The sequence below is a fragment of the Rhineura floridana genome, chromosome 19, assembly GCF_030035675.1.
Source record: "Rhineura floridana isolate rRhiFlo1 chromosome 19, rRhiFlo1.hap2, whole genome shotgun sequence".
In the NCBI taxonomy this organism is placed as follows: domain Eukaryota; kingdom Metazoa; phylum Chordata; class Lepidosauria; order Squamata; family Rhineuridae; genus Rhineura; species Rhineura floridana.
In genome coordinates, this window is record NC_084498.1 from 22,038,851 (window position 1) to 22,059,144 (window position 20,294).

General features: G+C 50.2%; 1 protein-coding gene across 1 annotated transcript in view; it reads right to left on the reverse strand.

Annotated features, from left to right (window-relative positions):
* Positions 1-964: 964 nt before the first annotated feature.
* Positions 965-20,294, reverse strand: part of RNFT2 (ring finger protein, transmembrane 2) — a 30,749-nt gene continuing 11,419 nt past the window's right edge. The window contains exons 6-9 of the mRNA XM_061602422.1: positions 9,082-9,231; positions 6,460-6,525; positions 5,689-5,790; positions 965-4,245 (exon numbers count right to left, since the gene is read on the reverse strand). Of these exons, the coding sequence (XP_061458406.1) occupies positions 4,111-4,245; positions 5,689-5,790; positions 6,460-6,525; positions 9,082-9,231 (453 nt within the window). The 3' untranslated portion in view covers positions 965-4,110. The remainder of the gene's footprint in view (positions 4,246-5,688; positions 5,791-6,459; positions 6,526-9,081; positions 9,232-20,294) is intronic.

A 20,294-nucleotide genomic window follows, 5' to 3' on the forward strand; every position in this document is an offset into this window, starting at 1 on the left:
AAAGTTTTTAGCAGGCATCTAAATATAGTGAGGGTGCCTGCCTAATCATCAATAGGCAGGGAGTTCCAAAGTGTAGGTAGCTGTCACACTATAAGACCCTTCTCATAAATGCAGAATGAATCATAGAATAGTAGAGCTGGAAGGGACCTATAAGGCCATCGAATCCAACCCCCAGAATCCAGCTCAAAGCATCCCTGACAGGTGGCTGTCCATCCGCCTCTTGAATGCCTCCAGTGTTGGGAGAGCCCACCACCTCCCTATGTCATTGGTTTCATTGTCGTACTCCTCTAAGAGTTAGGTTTTTCCTGTTGTTCAGCCAAAATCTGGCTTCCTGTAACTTGAGCCCATTATTCCGCATCCTGCACTCTGGGACGATTGAGAAGAAATCCTGGCCCTCCTCTGTGGGACAACCTTTCAAGTGCTTGAAGAGTGCTATCCTATCTCCCCTCACTCTTCTCTTCTCAAGGCTAAACATGCCCAGTTCTTTCAGTCTCACCTCACAGGAACTTGCCAAAGTGCCACAAATTGAAGTGATCTAATAGGCACATAAGGAGCAATATGATCCCTTAGATCAGGAATGGGGAACCTGCAGCCCTCCAGATGTTGCTGGACTCCCAACGTCCATCAGCCCCAGCCGGCATGGCCAATGGCCAGGGATGATGGGAAATTTGCATCCCTGCGCGGGACTGACAACTGTCTCCCACACCCCCATCTCTGGATCCTGACCACCTGGCGCCTAACCCTTGTTGAGGTGTGACAATGATTTTCTGTGGGATGAGTGTTCTAGCACATATGCAAGGATGTGGAAACGTGCCCACGTGCAACTGGTGATGCACAAATACCTTGTCCAGTGTAACTAGAGCTGGATCAGGGCCCTCTGGTCCAGAGGACATTAGCAACACTACCTTGTCGCAGGACTAAGTTGAGCTGCCCAACACAGATTCACTTTTAACATAGGTCCACACTTCAAACAAATGGTTGCCATTGGTAAGCTTTATTCTAAACACAATATTTTAAGTGATTACACTACTACAGTTTTCTGGGGGGAGGAGGGTTGCACAAGATGAGGCAGAGCGAAAGAAAAAGGGTGTGAGCAAATAACAGACAACAGCTATGTTTGGACAATCATTCCAAGGCTTCGTAAGCCATGAACTAGTGCAGTGTAGTGGATTATTTATTTATTATTTGATTTATATCCCGCCCTTCCTCCCAGCAGGAGCCCAGGATTAGAGTGTCGGACTAGGCTCTGGGAGACCAGGGTTCAAATCCCACTCAGCCATGAAGCCCGCTGGGTGAGCTTGGGCCGGTCACTGTCTCGCAGCCTAACCTACCTCACAGGGTTGTTGTGAGAGTAATATGGGCAGAGGGGAAAGTACATGCACCATCTTGAGGTCCTTGGAGGAAAGAAGGGATATAAATGTAAATCATCATAATCATTGGTTGATGAAACTCTGGATGAGTGCCAGAGTCTGGGGAAGTCTGACTTAATGTCGGTGAACAAAACAGGAAATGAAGCACACAAGACAAGCCCTTTTGGATCAGGCCAACCAGATGCCTTTGGGAAGCCCAAAAGGAAGACCTGAGCTCTTCACTTTGCAATGCCCGGCGACTGGCCTTCAGAGTCTCCCTGCTTCCAACAGTGAAGGTAGAACATAGCCACCGTGGCTAGTAGCCATTGGTAGCCTCATCCTCCTTGAGTTTGCCCAACCCCCTTTTAAAGCCTTCCAAGTTGGTGGCCGTTACTACCTCTTACGGGAGTGAATTACATCCATGGGCTGTGTGAAGAAGACCTTCCTTCAAGCTAGAGTCCCCGGTGTCTCCTGAACCGGGGAACTGGTTTGCTAACCGACCTTAAGCCAGAGTTCCTCAGTTCAGACGTAATGACGAGCTCTGGATTAATGCAAGCCAGGATCTTCACACAAGCCAAGAACTTCTGGTGCGTCACGGGAGGGGGACACAGGAATGGGAGGAGCAGGCAGCCTTGGGGAATCGTCCAAATGTAGCCGATATGGTAACATGTGGTAAAGGAATGTGGTAAGTTGCTAGGCTAGGGGACAATGATGCACACACACACAAGCACGTGAATACAAAGTTCCATTTGTGCTGCAATCCACACGTGGAGTTGGTTGCAAGCCAGCACGTCCCCAGTCAATGGAGTGAGCTCCATTTAATGAGAGTTAGTAGATGAGAGATCTCTGGGAGCTCCATGCAAGCGCTGGATAAATTAAATAAGCACAGATCATGGTGCAAGAAGTAAATCAAGGACAGGGAAACTGTGACCCTCCAAATATTGTCAGGCTGTAACTCCCACCGTATAAGAACATCAGAAGTGGCCTACTGGATCAGGCCAGTGGCCCATCTAGTCCAGCATCCTGTTCTCACAGTGGCCAACCAGGCGCCTCTGGAAACCCCACAAGCAGGACCAGAGCGCAAGAGGGCTCTCCTCTCCTGCAGTTTCTAGCAGCTGGGGCTGACGGGCGTTGGAAGCCAACAACATCCGGAGGGCAACCAGGTTGACCAAGTAAACAAAACTCCGGTATACAATACTGTTTTTCTTAGATGAACGCACAACATTTAACACGGAGGTGACATGAACAGCGCCGGTGTGCAGGCTGAAGGTTGTTTGCGGGCAGCCTCCCTGCAAACTCATGGAAAATCGGCTCGCCTGGAACACGTGCAGAAGTAAACACAGATTTTTCTAAGATCCAAACGACAGCCCTGCTGGGTCAGACCAAAGGCCCATCCAATTCAGCATCCCTTTTCCAAGAATGGCCTCTAGAAATCCCATCAGCAGGGCACTAAGACAATAGCCCTTGCAGCTTCCCAGTATTGTTTCTCCTCGGTAGTAGGCTGCCTGTGAACATGGAGGCTCCATTGAGTCATCAGGGCCGGTAGGCATTGATAGGCTGATCCTATGTGAAATTTGTCCAATCCTTTTTTTTTTTTTAAGTTGTCTTCAGTTAGTGGCGATCACCACAGCCTGTGATAACAAATGCCGAGTGTGAATTACAGCCTGTGTGAAGACGTTTTTCCTTTTGGTCTCCCAAAACCTGAGAGAGACGGAAAGAAGGTGTTTGGTGCCTCCGCAAGGACCACAGGAAGGTGCGTCATACTGAGTCAGAGCCATTGGTCCAGCTACTTCAGTACTGTCTACTCTGTTCGGCAGAGGCTCTCCATGGTTCTTTCCTAGCCGTACCTGGAGATGCCAGGGTTGAAACCTGAGACCTCTTGCCTGCAAAGGATGCACTCAGCATCCAGAGCAAATGCAAGAGACTTGCCCACTGGATCCACCCCTCGTCTTCAAACACTCCTAGGTAAATGGGAAGTTGCCTTATACTGAGTCAGAACACCTACCTCAGTACTAGCACTGAGCTATGCCCCTCCTTCCTAGGAGGCAAGATTCTAGTCCTCATAATTCTAAATAAAGAACGGAATAGGAGTGCCTTATACCATGTCAGTGTAAGTGGTCACATCTAACTCAGCACCTCCTACACTGAGCAGCTGCTAGTCAGACGGAGAAGGCCCTTCCTTATCTCTAGGGGCCGAACCAGGGACCTTCGGCATGAAAAACAGAAGCTCTACTACTAAGCTAACGCCCTTCCCATTAAATAATAATAAAGAAGATGATTCTAGTCCTCACGGTTCTAACTAAAGGGCCGAATTAAATAGAAGGCTGGCCTTATACCAAATCAGGGCATTGGCTCCACCTAGCTCAGTAATGTCTACACTGAGTGGCAGCAGCCCTCCAGGGTTTCAGACGGAGAAGGTTCTTCCCCAGTGCAACCTGTCGAGACGCCGGGAATCGAACTGGCACCTTTCTGCACGCAAAGCTGATGCTCTGCCACGGAGCTACGGCCCTCCCCTTAAGGACCCGGCTGGCTCTGAGTAAAAGAGGCAGAAACGGAGGCCAAAGCGACGAAAAGAGAAGCTTCTCCGCAGCTTCCGACAGCTCCGGACAGAAGATTCAAAGCTCCAGCTGGAGACAGGACTGCGTTTGTGGGGCTGGGGGGTGCAATGACTTCAAAGAAGTATCCAAGCCAATACTCCTCCTCCTCCTCTTCCCCCCCCACCACGCACACACACACAAAGACATCACTGCAGCCATCGGATTTAATACACCTGGAAGTGAGCAGAGGTGGTTCCGTCCTTCCAACACCGCAGGGTTTCCACGGCCACAGCGCGGCAGAGCGGGCAGGACTTCTCCCGGTCAAACCAAAGGCAGAGGCACTCTTCGCAAAAGACATGCTGTACAGGCGAAAGGAACCCACGCAAGGCTTGGTATAAGCTGTGTGTCTGAACAACTACAAAACAGTGCAAAGCCCCCCCCCCTTTCCCCAACTTAGAAGAACACGGTGTCGCATCATCCTGTACCAAGGCCGTTGTAGAACGGTGTTTTATACCATGTCAGAGCAGTGGTCCCTCTAGCACTGACTGGCAGCGGCTCTCCAGGGTGTCAGAGAGGGGACACCCCCAGCCTATCTATCTGGAGCAGCCGGGGATTGAACCAGGGTCTTCTGCATGCAAACCAGATGCTCTGCCGCGGAGCGTTGACCCCTGGGCCTTACATCGGAGGCTGTCACCTTTAGTCAGACCACTGACCACCTCTAGGTCAGTATTGTCTACACTGACTGGCAGTGGCTCTCAAGAGTGTCAGAGAGGGGACGCGCCCAGCCCCACTTAGTGATTTTGCGGATTCAACCTGGGACATTCTTCATGCAAAGCAGATATTCCGCCACTGAGCTATTAGTCTTTCTCCGGCTTCTGAGATTGCAACCAATCTGCTGTCTGTCAGCTTTACAACGTCATCTCCACAACCATAAAGGCCAGTAATTTGGTTTAATTTTTTTTAAAAAGCCACATTTCTCAGCAGGACCAGTGCTAGGTTTAATGGGACCCTTTGCAAATTGTCCTCTGTGGGCCCTTTCTTACATCAGCCCCCCACCCGCTCAGCTGATTTACCCGGTTTCAGGCAGCTGCAAGCCACCATTCTAAATTCACCACAATATTCAGGGGCCCCTCCAGACTCATGAGGTTTTTTTGTGGGTGTATTCTGCAACAAGTCACTGACGCAATAAGAGTGCATTAGTGGTGGATTTATACTAGATGATCCACACATCATTCTGCTTTATTAGTTGTTTGGCAGTGCTTCCCCAACGTTACCACATTATTGCCACCCGAGGGGGGGCACTCCTGAGCTGTAGCGCAGCAAAAATAAAATAAATCTGGACCGTTTGTGGTATGAAAAGCAGCAGGAAGTTACAGGACATGCACCGCTTGGAAATGAAACATTAGGCTTGCCCTGAAACTTTTGCAGGTGCAAACGGTATTGGAAGCGGGATTGCATATAACCGTCCAGAAACTATCACGAGCAGAAATAATTGTGAAGGCTCAATAAAAAGGATATCTGGAGGGTCCCGCAGAGTGCCTGATGTGGCCTCGCTCTGTAGCATTGTGGCAACTGTTAAAAATGGTGGCTCGGAACAGCCCACTGCTCAGGCCCCAAGAAGACACGAGTGGGCCCCGGCAGCTGCCCAAGGTTTCCGATGGCTGGCGCCAGTCCAAATTCTAAGGATGCTGAATTCTCTACCCCAGCCCTAATGCTTACACCCAGAGCTGACTTAGCTGTCTGGGTAAATGAAGCAATGCTTGTCCAGAGTGCCCTGTACCAAAACCATCAGTGAGAATTACCTGGCATAAGAGGACGAGAGGCTCCCTGAACTCAGCCTGGCAGATGGCACAGATGTCGCCCGCCTCGCTGCACTGCTGATTGGTCGCACGGACCCCGTAGCTCTGGCAAAAGGATCAAAGGGAGGGGCGCCCAGTTACAACAATGGAATTTGCCGCAGTCAGACGTGGGTGACAGTCACCGAGGGCCTTGTTCCCTTCTGGGCAAACTTTGGGGGGCCACATGGCAGTGGTGAGAGGGACCAGAGGCAAAAGAGGCCAGAGCAGCCAATGTAAGATCTGCCTTTGTACAGGAGGCTAGTTTCTCCACACACCCGCTCTGGCTTCCGTCTAGGGAAGCAAGAGGCTTTATTAGAGCTGAAGAACACATTCCAGCGAGGCCAAAACTCTCAGGGCGTGGAGCAGGGCCAGTGAGGAGTGTGGCTTGAAGACAGTTCCAAGGGCCATTTAGAGAGGCCTGGGAGGCTGCATTTGGCCCTCAGGCCTGCATTTGACGGCCCCCAAGCACTATATTAAAACCCTGGTTGAAACCATTTCATTCCCAGCTTCATGCAAAGAACCATTTTCAGTTATTTCCAGGGATGCATTCGCTTAGCTGGACTCTGAAGTTCAAATCTTGTCCAACCTGTGCAACGTTAGCAAATCCCCCTGGGCCTTGCAGAACCCACAGAGAACCTCGCCAATCTCTCTCTGCTCCGAGAGAAGGCCTCCCTTCCAACTGTTGAAACACCCAATCACTGTCATTATCAGAAAGCAGAGCAGCTGCCTGCCTACCTGAGGGGTGCAAAGGACCTTCAGGGCCTTCCTCACACTTCCCACGCGACCACAGATGTCAAAAGACTGGAACGAAAGATGCAGAAATTCATTGGAGGAGCAGCGCGCTGTGGCTGCGCTTCAAGGACGGGAACATTGTTTTCTTTGAATTGTGATACAAAGCTTCATCTGTCGAATTTCAACCTGTGGGGCGGCTGAAAAAAAACTCCACAGGCAACTAGGCTTTTGAATCAACTTGTAGACAAAAACTGGAGAAAGGTGTTTAAACAAAATCCTTCTACATAAGGTGGAAATGGGGGGCCTGTAGCCATCCAGATGTTTGGGGGCAGTCCCAGCCACCAGGGCCAACCACATATGGAGGGCGACAGGCTCCTCATCCTTCACTTACTACCTCGATTTTAAAAATTAACACAGACCCCACACCTGCTCTGCTTTGGAGGAGGCCAAGGGGTAAGTCTGAATCAGAGCTTGGAAAAGTTACTTTTTTGAACTACATCTCCCATCAGCCCCAGCCAGCACCATGCTGGCTGGGGCTGATGGGAGTTGTAGTTCAAAAAAGTAACTTTTCCAAGCTCTGGTCTGAATATGTTAGTTTTAGACCGTACAAAACGCACACACACTCGGTTGAGGTCGTTGGCCTCCCATGAAGCTAAACTCTGGAAGATTCAGGACAGAGGACTTCTTCACAGAGCGCACAATCCTGTTTACTCAGGCATTGGATGGCCAATGGAGACTGTTCCTGGCAACCCAGAGATCACCGGATGAAAGGATGTTTTTAACTGCACCTGTGTTTTTTGCAGTGCTTGTAACTGTTTTTAGAATGCTTTTCTTTTTGTTGTTAAAAGTGTTTGTTGACGTGTTTGCCACCCTGGGCTCCTTTGGGTGGAAGGCAAGATATAAACTCAATAAATAACAGCGATGATTATGATGAAGCAGAAGAATTTGCGCCCACAAGAGGCAGTGACAGCTCCCAACTTGGATGGCTTTAAAATGGGATTAGGCGCATTCATGGAGGTCAAGGCTATCAATGGCTGCTCGCCACAACGGTCATGTTCTACATTCAGTGTCGGAGGCAGCATGCTTCCGAATACCAGTCGCTGGGGGCCGCATGTGGGGAGTGTTGAATTCAGGTCCTGCTTGTGGACTTCCCAGGGGCATCTGGCTGGCCACTGTGAGAACAGGATCCTGGACTAGATGGGCCCTTTGTTTATTTTATTTATTTGTTAGATTTATATCCCGCTGTTCCTCCCAGCAGGAGCCCGATGTCTCTCCTGATGCGGTTTGAAAGCCACACTCATCCTAGCTGCAGGGGTATTCTGCACCTACAGAGGAAGATCTTAATATATATAATTTGCAAGCAAATTGTCAAACTAACCAGGAAGTTCTTCAATTAATAACAATGTCCTGTTTCGTCCAAACTGAGAAACTACAGTTCGCAGCTTTGAAATACGGTATCAGGCTTTGTTCCAAAGTTGTTCAAAACACAGTTTCCCAGTTCAGATGAAAAAAGAAACTGAACACCGTCGAAGACTTCCTAGTTTTTTTGCTGACGCACACAAAGAAAGGATGGTTAAAAACGTTTGTCCCTATCATGGCTGCTAAGGTATGATAGTCTGAATGCAAGGCACACCCTGGGCTTGGCAAACATCAACGTTTGAAAGGAAAACCAGCTGTGGGGAAAATGTTGCAGTGCAGCGGTGGGGAGACTTTTCCAGGCCGAGGGCCGCATTCCATCTTAGGCAACCTTTCAAGGGCCAGATGCCTGTGGGGGTGGGGCCAGAGGTGAAAATGAAAATTAAATGGACTGCCTTCAAGTCGATTCCGACTTATGGGTGACCCTATGAATAGGGTTTTCATGGTGAGCAGTATTCACAGGTGGTTTACCATTGCCTTCCTCTGAGGCTGAGAGGCAGTGACTGGCCCAAGATCACCCAGTGAGGTTCATGGCTGTGTGGGGATTCAAACCCTGGTCTCCCAGGTCATAGTCCAACACCTTAAAAGCAGGCAAAGCAACAAATGTAAATTCCTTTTGGAGTCATCCTTTTAGTGCGGCAGCAGCTGCACTTTGGAACTCCCAGCCTCTTGACATTAGGCAGGCGCCAACACTGTACTCGTTTAGATGCCGGCTGAAAACTTTTCTGTTTCGGCAGGCTTATCCAGATGCAAGGTTTGGTTGCATCTGTTCTGAAATGTGTCTTAGATGTTTTATTGTGTTTTATCATTTTTAGATGTTTCTGACAGTTTCAAAATGTTTTCAATGTGTTTTTATTTCACTTTTACTGCTGTTGCTTTTTTAATCGCAGGAGCATTTGCTGCCCTGGGCTCATGTGGCAGGAAGGGGGGTGGGATATAAATAAATAAATTAAATACACAAATACATTTTACCTTTGTACAGTGGACTGAATTCTACACACACACACTCCACTCTCCTCCATCTGGGCAAGAAAGAGGCATGATCAGAGTTCAAGGAGCCAGGCAAAAACATTCAAAGAGGGCCCGTGAGGAGTGTGGCCTGGGGACAGGAGATGCACCCTGGGGAGAGTTCCAAGGGCCACACAGAGAGGCCCAGAGGGCCGCATTCCCCACCCTTGCTGAATGGGGAATCTCCAGCTGACAACTTACTTTGCAGAGGCTATACATGATGAGGAGACTCCCCCCCAGAAAATAGCTGCTGGACGGATCGTCCCCCATGATGTATTTGTACCACAGCTGGATGGGGACGAGGGATCGAAACAGCTGGCTCACTTCTTCAATGACCAGGTAGAACTTCCCCTGCAAGACACAAAAGGAAAAGCATCGAAGGGCACTCCCAGGCGGGATTCAATCACAGGCCGGCAAATTGAGGTTGCGCATCTAGGAGAACAAAACCCCTTCCCCCCAAAGATTGGACTTTTCGCGATCAGAAACAGGGAAGGGTGAGGCAGCGGCACCTCCTCTCCCCGCAACCAAATCAGGACGAATGCTCATCAAGCAACCAATCTCTCACCTCCCTGCAAACAAATCCGGACGAGTGCTTGTTAAACAAGTTGTCCGGAAGCGCCCGTAAGACACTTTGGTTACCAAGGAGGCAAAGAGAAGCGAGGAGCTCTAGGGAGAGGCTACAATCCTGTGTGCGTTTACCAGCGAGTAACCCCCACCTTCACCCAAATGAATACTTTGCCACAGGACAGGGGTGGGGAGCTTTCTTCAGCCCAAAGGGCCACATTCCCTTCTGGCCAGCCTCCAAGGGGCCACATGACAGCGAAGGGCAGGGCCGCAAAAGCAGGCGGAATACTTCATGTGAGTTTTACCTCTGTACCAGTCAGTTTCTACAGACACTCAGAGTTCAAGGACGCATGCCACCCAGGGCTGTGGAGTCGGTACGTCAAACCTTCGACTCCGACTCCTCTATTTTTCTACTGTCCGACTCCGACTCTACCCAAAATTGCTTCCAACTCCATAGCAATGGAAAGGGCTGTAAATGTCTTTTTAAATTGGAAGCTCTCATAGGAGCATTTTTATCGCTGCCTGAATATGCGCTGATCTTGGCATCACAGCATTTGTCATCATCTGGGTCCTGTGTCATACACTCACACGCAAAATGTTTTCCATCTTGAGTTACGGTGAAATGCTCAACTACAGCTGACTTCATGGGAAGCTTCTTTGGCATTTTGAATTTATATTTTTAAAAATGTGTCAATCAAAATTTATTTTGAAGCCAGAGTCGGAGTCAGTACATTTCTACCAACTCCGACTCCACCCAAAATTGCTTCCGACTCCGACTCCACGACTCCGACTCCACAGCCCTGATGCCACCCGGGGGGAAACAACTCAAGGAGAGTGCAAAGGAGGGCTGGCCAGGGGTGTGGCCTCGGGTGAGTCCCAAGGACCAGAAAGCGAGGCTTAGAGGGCTGCACTGATCCCTCAGGCCTGAGGTTCTTCATCCCTGCCACAGAGGATTTTTTTTTAAAAAAAATCCCTGCACATAAATCTCCAGCATGGCACGCTACATTTTTAAAAATGTCTATAGCAAAGGGTTCAATTGTGTGAGCCACTCACCCATCCCTACAGGAACCTTTAGTGCTTCAAAGCTACAAACAGGTGTGCCTCTCGTCTGATGTGTCCGAGGACCAGGTTCAAAGAATCTTGTATTGGGGAATGAGAGAGCTGTGTGGTTCTGGGTGGGGGGTGAGTGGCTCTTGAGCTGGTGTTGGTCTACTTGGCATTGTGTCCTACCCCTCACACAAGAGCAGGCTCTTTGCAAAACACGATCAGGATCCTCTCCTATGCATCTGCCCCTTCCCTACAAAGCCATGCTCAGCTTCACAGAGCCAACCGCCGCAGGGCCTGCAAAGCAATTTAGATCAGTGTTTACCTCCTGGCTGACTGCCCTCCTGGGGCCGGGAGGACGGCTTGAAAATACAGTCATCGCATCTGTCGTCCCCAAGAGAGGCTGCGCCTCTTACCTTTCTCTCAGCCTGCCCCAACCCAGAGCCCTCCAGATGCTCTGGATGGCAATTCCCACCAGCCCAGGTTGCAGGGGAAGGCTGTTCTACCTCGTGCATCAGCTCAAAGCCCGCCTCGCATCGCAGCAGCCACAGCATAAACAAGCAGGCGGCTTAGACAAAGCCAGACTCTCGGTACATCTGGCTCCGTGTTGTCCACACTGACTGGCAGCAGCTCCCCTGGGTTTCAGACAAGGGTCCCTACCGAGAGATGCCATCGGGGATTGAACCGGGGACCTTCTGCATGCCAAGCAGATGCTCTGCCACTGAGCAACAGCCCTTCCCCCTTTAAAGAGGGCAACCCCGTATGACAGTGGAGAGGAACCTGCTGTGCTCCAGGTGCTGTTGGGACTTCAGCTCTTGCCAGCCCCAGCCAGCATGGCCAATGGTGAGCGATGAATGCCCTCCAAAGACAGCTGGACTCATTTCATGCCTGATGACTGGCCATGCCGGCAGGGACTGATGGCAGCCCCAAGTTTAGTCCCCGGCATCTCCAGGTGGGGTTGGAAGAGGTCCGTGCCTGGAACCCTGGATAGCTGCTGCCAGTCAGTGCAGGCAATGCTGCGCTCGATGGACCCATGGCCTGACTCCATGTAAGGCAGCTTCCTATGTTTTTTATCAGTGTGAACAGGGGGCTTCACACCCTGCCGCATCAGCACCGGAGAACGTGACTCTATGCCACCCTTCCTCCAAGGAGCTCACGGTGGTGTACAAACATGGTCCTCCCCCTTCTGATTTTATCCTCACAGCAACCCTGTAAGCTAGGCTGAAAGACAGGGACTGCCCCAAGGTTACCCAGTGAGAGCTTCATGGCTGAGCAGGGATTTGAACCCAGATCTCCCGGGTCCCGGTCTGGCCCTCTAACCACTACACCCCACAAAATCCTACCAGAAGGATTTTGCCCCATTCCTCAAAAGTGGGCTGCTGGTAGAAGAGAAGTCTGTTTACACTGCAGGCTTTCATGCATTCTCCAACATTGCTTCCTCGCTGCCAGCAAGGAGCCGGCCGGGACCGTAGGGACTGAGCCCATTAGGGTCCTAGAGGAGAACAGCAGGCACTGCCTGCTCCCCCCACCCACCCCCCTCGGGGTCCCCCAGGATGAGATCACTCTGCAAGCTGTCCTCTCTCTCGCGTGCGCACGAGGAACAAATTGAAGCCTTTGGAGAGCTGCAGCATTTGCATGAGCTCATATCCCTCGGGATGCAGAGTAAGGTCACGCCAGCCACTTACTCAAGGACCCGGGCTCTCCTCCTCCTTCTCCAAATCCCGGGGGGGGGGGGGGAGCTAACTGAGCAAATCTGTAATGGCAACAATCTGAGATCCCCAGTTTAATAGATTAGCAGGGAGGCTCCAGAGCAAACGCATGGTTCGTTGCCGGGAGTCTGGTAAGGACGAGGCCGTCGCTGGCTTTTCAAGGCGGGCCGCTTGAAATCCTCCTCACTGGCAAAAGCAAGCAAGGACTCACAGGCCTTACAGAGTCATCTTTCCCCCGGCTACTTCTTCCTGAAGCATCTCGCGCCCAGTCCTGCCAGCTCAGGCTCTACTGCACCTACTGCTACGGACTCCCCCAGCCAGCCCAGAGGATCCAGGGCTGCAAACTGGGTTTGGAAGACTTGGGTTCGAATCCTGGACGACAGCCACAGATCGCCTTAGGCCATCTTGTTGTGTCTGAAAAACTGGACAAGTACATAGGAGATTGAGAAGCTGCCTTATACGGAGTCAGGCCAATGGTCTGTCAAGGTCAGGAATGCCCACACTGACTGGCAGCTGCTCTCCGGAGTCCCAAGCAGAGTGCTCTCCTAGCCCTACCCAGAGATGCTGGGGACCGAACTGGGACCTTCTGCATCCATAGCAGATGCTCTCCCCACTCAGCCACAACCCTTCTTTTAGCACATAGGAATCTGTCTCATACAGACCATTGGCCTATCCAGCTCAGTATTGTCTGCACTGACTGGCAGCAGCTTTCCAGGATTCATTCCCAGCCCTACTTTATTTTTTATTTAAAATATTTCTTTCCTGCCCTTCTACCCTATCACAGGGCACTCAGGGTGGCTTGCAATAAAATCACACACGTGCATAATAAAATTGTACACAATAAAAAACACAAAAACACTGAAGTAAATTAAAATACATACAATTAAAATTGCATAAAATACAATATATGTGTGTATATAGGTATGTATACCTGGAGAAGCCATTGGGGATTGAACCGGGGACGTTCTGCCTGCAAAGCAGATGTCCTGCCACTGAGCTATGACCCTTTTCCCATTCTGGCCTATAGCAAGAAGGTCTGCAGTGCACAATCATCTCCAGTAAAGATCTCACAAGCAGCATTGCCCATTCCCCAGAATTAGCATGCCTGTAAATGCACGCATAACATACAGATTCGCGGGCGTTTGTGCACACTGGTGCATAAGCAGATCGAGTCACAAACACGTCCATCCCTGCATTAAAGCTTTGGACAAAAAAAGCCTTTCACAGTAGAGAAGATTCTGCCCTTTGTGTTGCAACATGCTTATTCGGCCATGGAACTTGGATCTATGAGGCAGAGCAGTGGTTAAGCAGCAGAGCATCTGCCTTGCATGCAGAAGGTCCCAGGTTCAAGTCAACCCCCAATGGCATCTCCAGATAGGGCTGAGAAAGGGCCTTCTCTGAATCCCTGGAGAGCCTCTGCCAATCAGGGTAGGCAAGACTGAGCTTGACGGACCGAGGTGAACAGTGAGAACAGGATGCTGGACTAGATGGGCCACTGGCCTGATCCAGCAGGCTCTTCTTATGTTCTTATGTTCTTATGAGGTTCTGACTCTGTATAACACAGCTTCTCTATGTTCCTAAACTTGGGAGATGGAGAATAAGCATCGATTGGGAAATATACAAAATCCCACCGATCAATTCACCATCTCGACCAGCATTTGGAAACAGAGCATGTAGCCCAAGCAGTTCATGAAGCAGAGCAGTGCCATTGGGGCAGGACATTAGGGAGGAAGTCCAGGGCCCCAATTAGCAGAACGAAGGGGCGGGTCCAAAAATGCATAATGATTGGCTTGCCACATTTTGAAGCAAGTGAAATAATACACATCATCATCTGAAGAGAGGGCCCCCAATAAAAGTATCTGGTCTAGAGCAGAGGGTGGGGAATTTCAGGCCCGGGGCTGAATACAGCCCTCCAGACCTCTCTGTCTGGCCCTCGGAGCTCTCCCCACGCCATACACCTTTTCCCCAGGCCATGCTCCTCAAGAGCCCTGCTTCACACTCTCCTTGAGTGTTTTTGCCTAGCCGGAACGCATCCTTGAACTCCAATAACGCCCCTCAGCTTGTCTAGATGTATTGAGAGGGGTGCGTGAGTACAAGCAGACTACTGCACAAATGGCTCCGCCCTCTCTTGCGTCTGGCCCCGCCCACCACTGGCATGAGCTCCCCGGAAGGTTGCCCCAGAGGGAATGCAGCGCTTAGGCTGAAAAAAGCTTCCGTGCCCCTGCTCCAGGGTCTAAAAAGTACCCAAAGGCACCATTGATGAAACTCCTGTTTACAGTCTCCACCGAGTATCAGCAGGTAAAAGGCGCTTGACACCTTGTGTGAAGGACTCTTCCTTCCTCCTCCCACCTCCCCGGGCATGCTTTTCAGGACCGCCGTTTGTTGGAACCTGAAAAGCCCAAAGGATGCCAGACAAACCGAGCTAGAGAGCTGTCGAACAGCTGTGCCCTCCCTTTCCCTCAAGAGGGAACTCGGCTACACCTCTGGTGTGCTGGACGCCCTCCATTAACAGCAAAACAACAAGCGGCTACCGTTTGGTTCAATAGAAAACGAATTAAAGAAAATTAAAACGGCCACAGACATGTGGCTCCTGGAGGTGCCCATTGTCATCCGCACGCTAAATGGCAGATTCTCATTTACGCCGCTAAGGAGCAACAGCTTGAAGGGCGTGGAGATTTTTATTATCATTTTTTTTTTTTAAAAAGGCAGGCAACAGGGATACTCATGATAGAAATTTGGGAAACAGCAGGTGCTGCCTCCCCCTCCTCCCCCTCCCCTTCACCTCCCCAGCCCTGGTGTACTCAAGACTCTGCACATAAAGCACATAAAGTAGATAAAGTTTTTCTCCCTCTCTCAGAACACCAGATCTCAGGGACATCCAGTGAAGCTGAATGTTGGAAGATTCAGGGCAGACAAAGGAAAGGGCTCCTGCTCACAGCGCAGGGTTAAACTCTGGAATTGGCTCCCACAAGAGGCAGTGACGGCCACTAATGTGGATGGCTTTCAAAGAGGATCAGACAAACACACAGAGCATCAGGGTACTAAGGGCTACTAGCCGCGATGGCTGCGCTCCCCCTCCGCTGTTGGAGGCGGTATGCCTGTGACTGTCAGCTGCTGGAAATCGCAAGCCAGGGAGAGCACTGTTGTGCTTGGTTCCTGCTGGTGGGCTTCCCATAGGGATCTAGCTCAGTGGGAGAGCACCTGCGTGGCATGCCAAAGGCTCCAGGCTCCATCCCCCGCATCGCCACACAGGGCTGGGAAAAGATTCCCTGTGTGAAAGCCTGGAGAGCCGCTGCCAGTCTGTGTTGACAATACTGAGCAAGACAGACCAAAGACCCAATCAGGTATATGTGCTCTTCCGCTCAGGTCCTGTTGGCGTGCTTCCCGTAGGGGCACCTGCTGGGCTGGACTCGATGGGCCATTGGCCTGGCCCAGCAGTTAGGCTCTTCTTAGATTCTTAATCATCTTTGCTAAATTTTATTTATTTATTGCATTTATACCCCGCCTTTCTTCTCATGATAGAAACCCAAGGCGGCTTCCAGATGGTTCCCAGGAGGTCTCCCATCCAGACACTGACCAGACCTGACCCTGCTTAGCTTCAGCAGGGTGCTGGCCTCATGTGCCTTCAAACCATAGCCTGGGACTCACAGGGACTGTAAAGGTGGCTTCCGGGGTTACAAAATTCCTACCTAGAAAGCACGGTTATGTAGGAAAAAACTCACCAGATTATTGAGGCCAATTCTGTCCCCAAACATTGCCTGGAATGGAACAAAGTAATCAGCTTCAACCAAGAGTGTGCGCAGCTGCGCCTCTGCTTCCACCCCTCTCAATCACCTTGCCCCAAAATGGTGATCAAGCAATGGATGGCATGATAACCCTCTGGTTCCAGGGTGGATTTTTTTTCCCCCAGGCGTGGCCACACTACCACCTCTTTCAGAGCAACAGGGACCATGCCATCATGCAAGAAAGCTTTCACCACACCCTGGATCCACTCAGTCAACTCACCACAGCTGGCACAACCCAGCCAGGATGGGAAAAGGTGAAGAGAGCCTATGGTAGCCCACACACCTGCAAGCGTCTTGTCCATATCCACAGATGTCAAGAGCAGAAAATGGCCCCACAATTTCCCCCCCTAACTTGCACATTTTACAATCAAAGGGGGGGGAGATTTTATTTCACATAAGAAAAATACTAAAGGCATAAAAATAAAGAAATAATATAAAATACTACCAATAACAACGAACCACCATCAGCTTATATTACGGATACAGTGCATGCATCTTGAGTTAAGCGTGTAAGCCCTCCAAGTGTCCAAAAAGGTATCCACTTGAAATTCACGTCTACATAAAATACGTTCAAAGGTAGCCAGGGAAGTGAGGTCTTCAGTCTATTGTGTAACAGATAGTGGGTATTTAACTTTCCAGGCTCAAAGTATATAAGCATCCATAAGAGACACTGTATCAACAGCGGCATTCAGATCCCCACGGAGGCAGGCGATTTTATCCTTAAAGGGACATTGTCACAGCAGGTCTCCAAGGGCGCGAAGGTTGGGTGAACTGGCGTAGATGAAAGCAACCTTCATACCACCCGGAAAAGCTGTGCTGGGCGGATAGTCGAGGATGCAACAAAGGTGCCGAAGAAGGGATGGAGGCAGCTGCCTTATACCAATCTAGCTCAGTGTTGTCTACACTGACTGGCAGCAGCTCTCCAGGGTTTCAGGTGGGGTGTGTTCCCAGTCTCATCTGGAGATGCCAGTGCAAGGCAGATGCTGAACCACTGAGCTATGGCCCTTCCTCAAGAAGACAGCCTTCTTCACCGCCACGCCGTAGCATGATCGTTTGCTCTTGCGGGTGTTCGGACATGTTCACAGCAAGACTTGCACCACTTGTGCTCCAGCTGTCTCTGGACCTGTTTCATTGCCCAGAGCTCCCCAGTAAACCAGGCCACACACCACAGTACTGGGCGCAATTGTCTCCCAGGCCCACTCCGTCTCGCCACTTCATAGCAAAACTAGGGCCTCAGCTGAATTGTCGGCACTGACTGCTGGAAAACACCCCAAAGCATTCTGGAATCCTTTGGATTGTGTAAGTCTCCAGGGGCTAACCGTCTTAGAACGTGTAGGTGGTCTCCAGCAAACAGGCTGCTTCATGCACAACATTTTCCTTTGCCAAAAGGGAGTTAATCTAGGTGTAGGGGGGAAATTGTGCACTTTAGTGCAGGGATGAGGGAATGTATGGCCCTTGCTGATGTTGTCAGACTCCAGCTCCCATCAGCCACAGCCAGCATGGCCAATGGTCAGGGATGATGGAAACTGTAGCCTAGCGGCCTCAGTAAAGACCACAGAATCCCCATCGTTGCCATGACACATATGCTTTCCCCAACCCACCCTGGACATAGATTATCTCGATTTTGATGGAGCAAAGTATCATGTATGAAACAGCCAATTGCTTGGCACAACTCACGAGTTTTCAGTCTTGACTCAGCAACCATGGGGTCTAGAAGCTTGCCTCTTTGTAAAATAAAAATATACACAAAGCTCAGATTTTCAGGATGTCAAATTCAGTGCAGAACATCCAGGACTCGCTCTAAGGACATGTCCACAACGTAGCACCAACAGACTTCAGGAGGGCTCTATTTTCAAGGTCGGGGTGGGGCGGGGTGGGGGAGGAGAAGGGAAGACTGAGACTTGAGTTGATCAGTATCCCGAGAAAGAAAAGTTATTTCAGATTGAGGCATCTGTGCTGCGAGCCATTAGAGGGCCCCTGACAGATGCAATCTTACCAGCCTCCCGGTGTGGGTGAAAATACAGACGCAGTCTCTTTCTTCTCTGGGACAAGGATTAATGAGGACTTGGATAGCTCTTAGACAAGCAAGCAAAGGCTGCGAACCTCTCCCAGCTCTGCAATTTGTCTTCGGCTGACGATGTGCATCACTCGCATGTTGGGCGGCTTTTCATGCTGCTTGCTCCCCAAGCTGGATTATCCTGTGACCCAGCCCATTAATCTCCACAAATAAAAATAATAATTATCATCCGAGAGCGGGGTGGGTGGGTTCTTGGATGATCGCCAGAGATAAAATTAATATTCCTCCTAAGTACCCTTCGCGTCCAGGAACAAACCTTTCCAACCCAACCTACTCGCGCAAAACCCATTTAGAATCACTTTTTCCCAGCTTGAAATTTCAGCACCGGCTGAATAACGATAATAGCGTGCGCTTAATACAGAAGGTTCCCATCTGTCTCCATCTACAAAAGGGCTTGTGCACAAAGGGGGGAAATACAAGGTGAGTGGGTGATCCAGGGAAGAGGATGAGAAGAGCTTGCCCACACCATCGCCCCTGTTTTTTGACTGCTTAATTCCATTAGGAACAGAGGAAGCTGTCTTTTATTGAGAGACCACTGGCCCACCTAGCTCAGTACTGTGAGCACTGACTGGCAGCAACTCCACAGGGTTTCAGACAGGAGGTGTTCCCCGCCCTAACATGGAGATGCTGGGGATTGAACTTGGGCCTTTCAGCATGCAACAACATCTGGAAGGGAGTATGTTCCTCATCCCTGTGCTAGAATATGGACCATTCCTGTAGCTTGCAGGAAGCTGCATGGCCCAAACAGTCGCGGCAGCTAGAAGGTCCTTCTATAAAAGTCATCTGGAAAGAAAACGGCAGCCATTCCTGCATTGGGGGATAGCTTGACTACTGTGCATTCACCACTGGTAACCCCCAAATTAGACTACTGCAATGTGCTCTATGAGGGCCTTCCCTTCTGCTTGGTCCAGAAGCTGTAGTCTGTGCCGAATGCAGCAACCCGACCACGGAAGGGGGCTTTCCATCAACAACACATTAGACCTCTGCTTAAGGATCTGCGCTGGCTGCTTACACCAGGCCAAATCCAAGGTCTTACTGTTAGCACATACATTTTATTTTTATCGATTGATAAATATGTTTATATGCTACTATTTCATCGGAAAGTATCAAAGCAGTTCTCAAGTTGAAAAACAACAACCCGTACGATGAAAACATTAAAATACAATAAAAACAAAGGTCAAATAAACAAAAACAGTCTGAACAGCTTGGGAACAGCTTACATGAGGGTCCACTTTGCCCTGCATATACCTGCCTGATCTTTATGTTCAGCTAGAGAGGAGTTATTAGAGTGCCACATCTTGCTTCTACAAGGCAGAGGGTGTTTTAAGAGTCTCTGTGCCCAAGTTGTGGAACTCCTTGCCTAGTAACATCGAGCAAGCGCCATCGGTACCTAAGACCCAAGAGTCAGACCAAATCTAGTCTTTGCTGATTGCCTACATGCTTCAGGGTTTCAGATGGAGGACATTCCCAGCCCTACCCGGAGATGCCAGGGACTGAACTTGGGACCTTCTGCATGCAAAACAGACGCTCTACCACTACGAAACGGCTCCTCCCCGTAGTTTTTTTTCCAGGTGCCTGCTTAAGATTCTTCTGTTGGCAACGGTGTTTCCTGATTGATAGCTCAATCCACCAGTCATTGGGTATCACTGTCCAGATGCTGATTAAGTGTTTATATGCATAGGTTCACCACCTAGATACGTGGTTTACTGTGCGGTGTAACCACCTGTAAATAATGAAGGCATTATGCTTCTGAAAACCAGCTGCTGGAAACCAGAGGAGGGGCAGCTGGTTGGCCACTGTGAGAACAGGATGCTAGACTTGATGGGCCACTGGCCTGATCCTGCAACTGGGCTCTTCTGGTGTTCTGAAATATAGGGATGCATCCAGTGCTTTTTTAATTTGGGTAATAAATGAGGTGGTGGCACTCGTATCTTGATGAAAGTGCTGTCGGTGCCAGTACAAAATAGCTGCCATGGGCAACGAGCGAGAGCGAGCAAGCGAGGGGGGGGGGGAGTGCCATCACAAAAAAGGAACCGATTGTATCCAACGCTGCTCTTCTGCTTGTGCAACAGACTTCCACTTTGGCCACAGAACCTCTTTCTCCTCTCCCCTGCATTCCCCGCCTCTTCTGCTGCACCCCCAAAATCTGCTCCACAAGGCTGGGGGACCCCCCAGAGCAGATTTCGTGTGGGTGGATGGGGAAAGGAAAGGAACAGGAAGTCCCCTTGCCCAAGC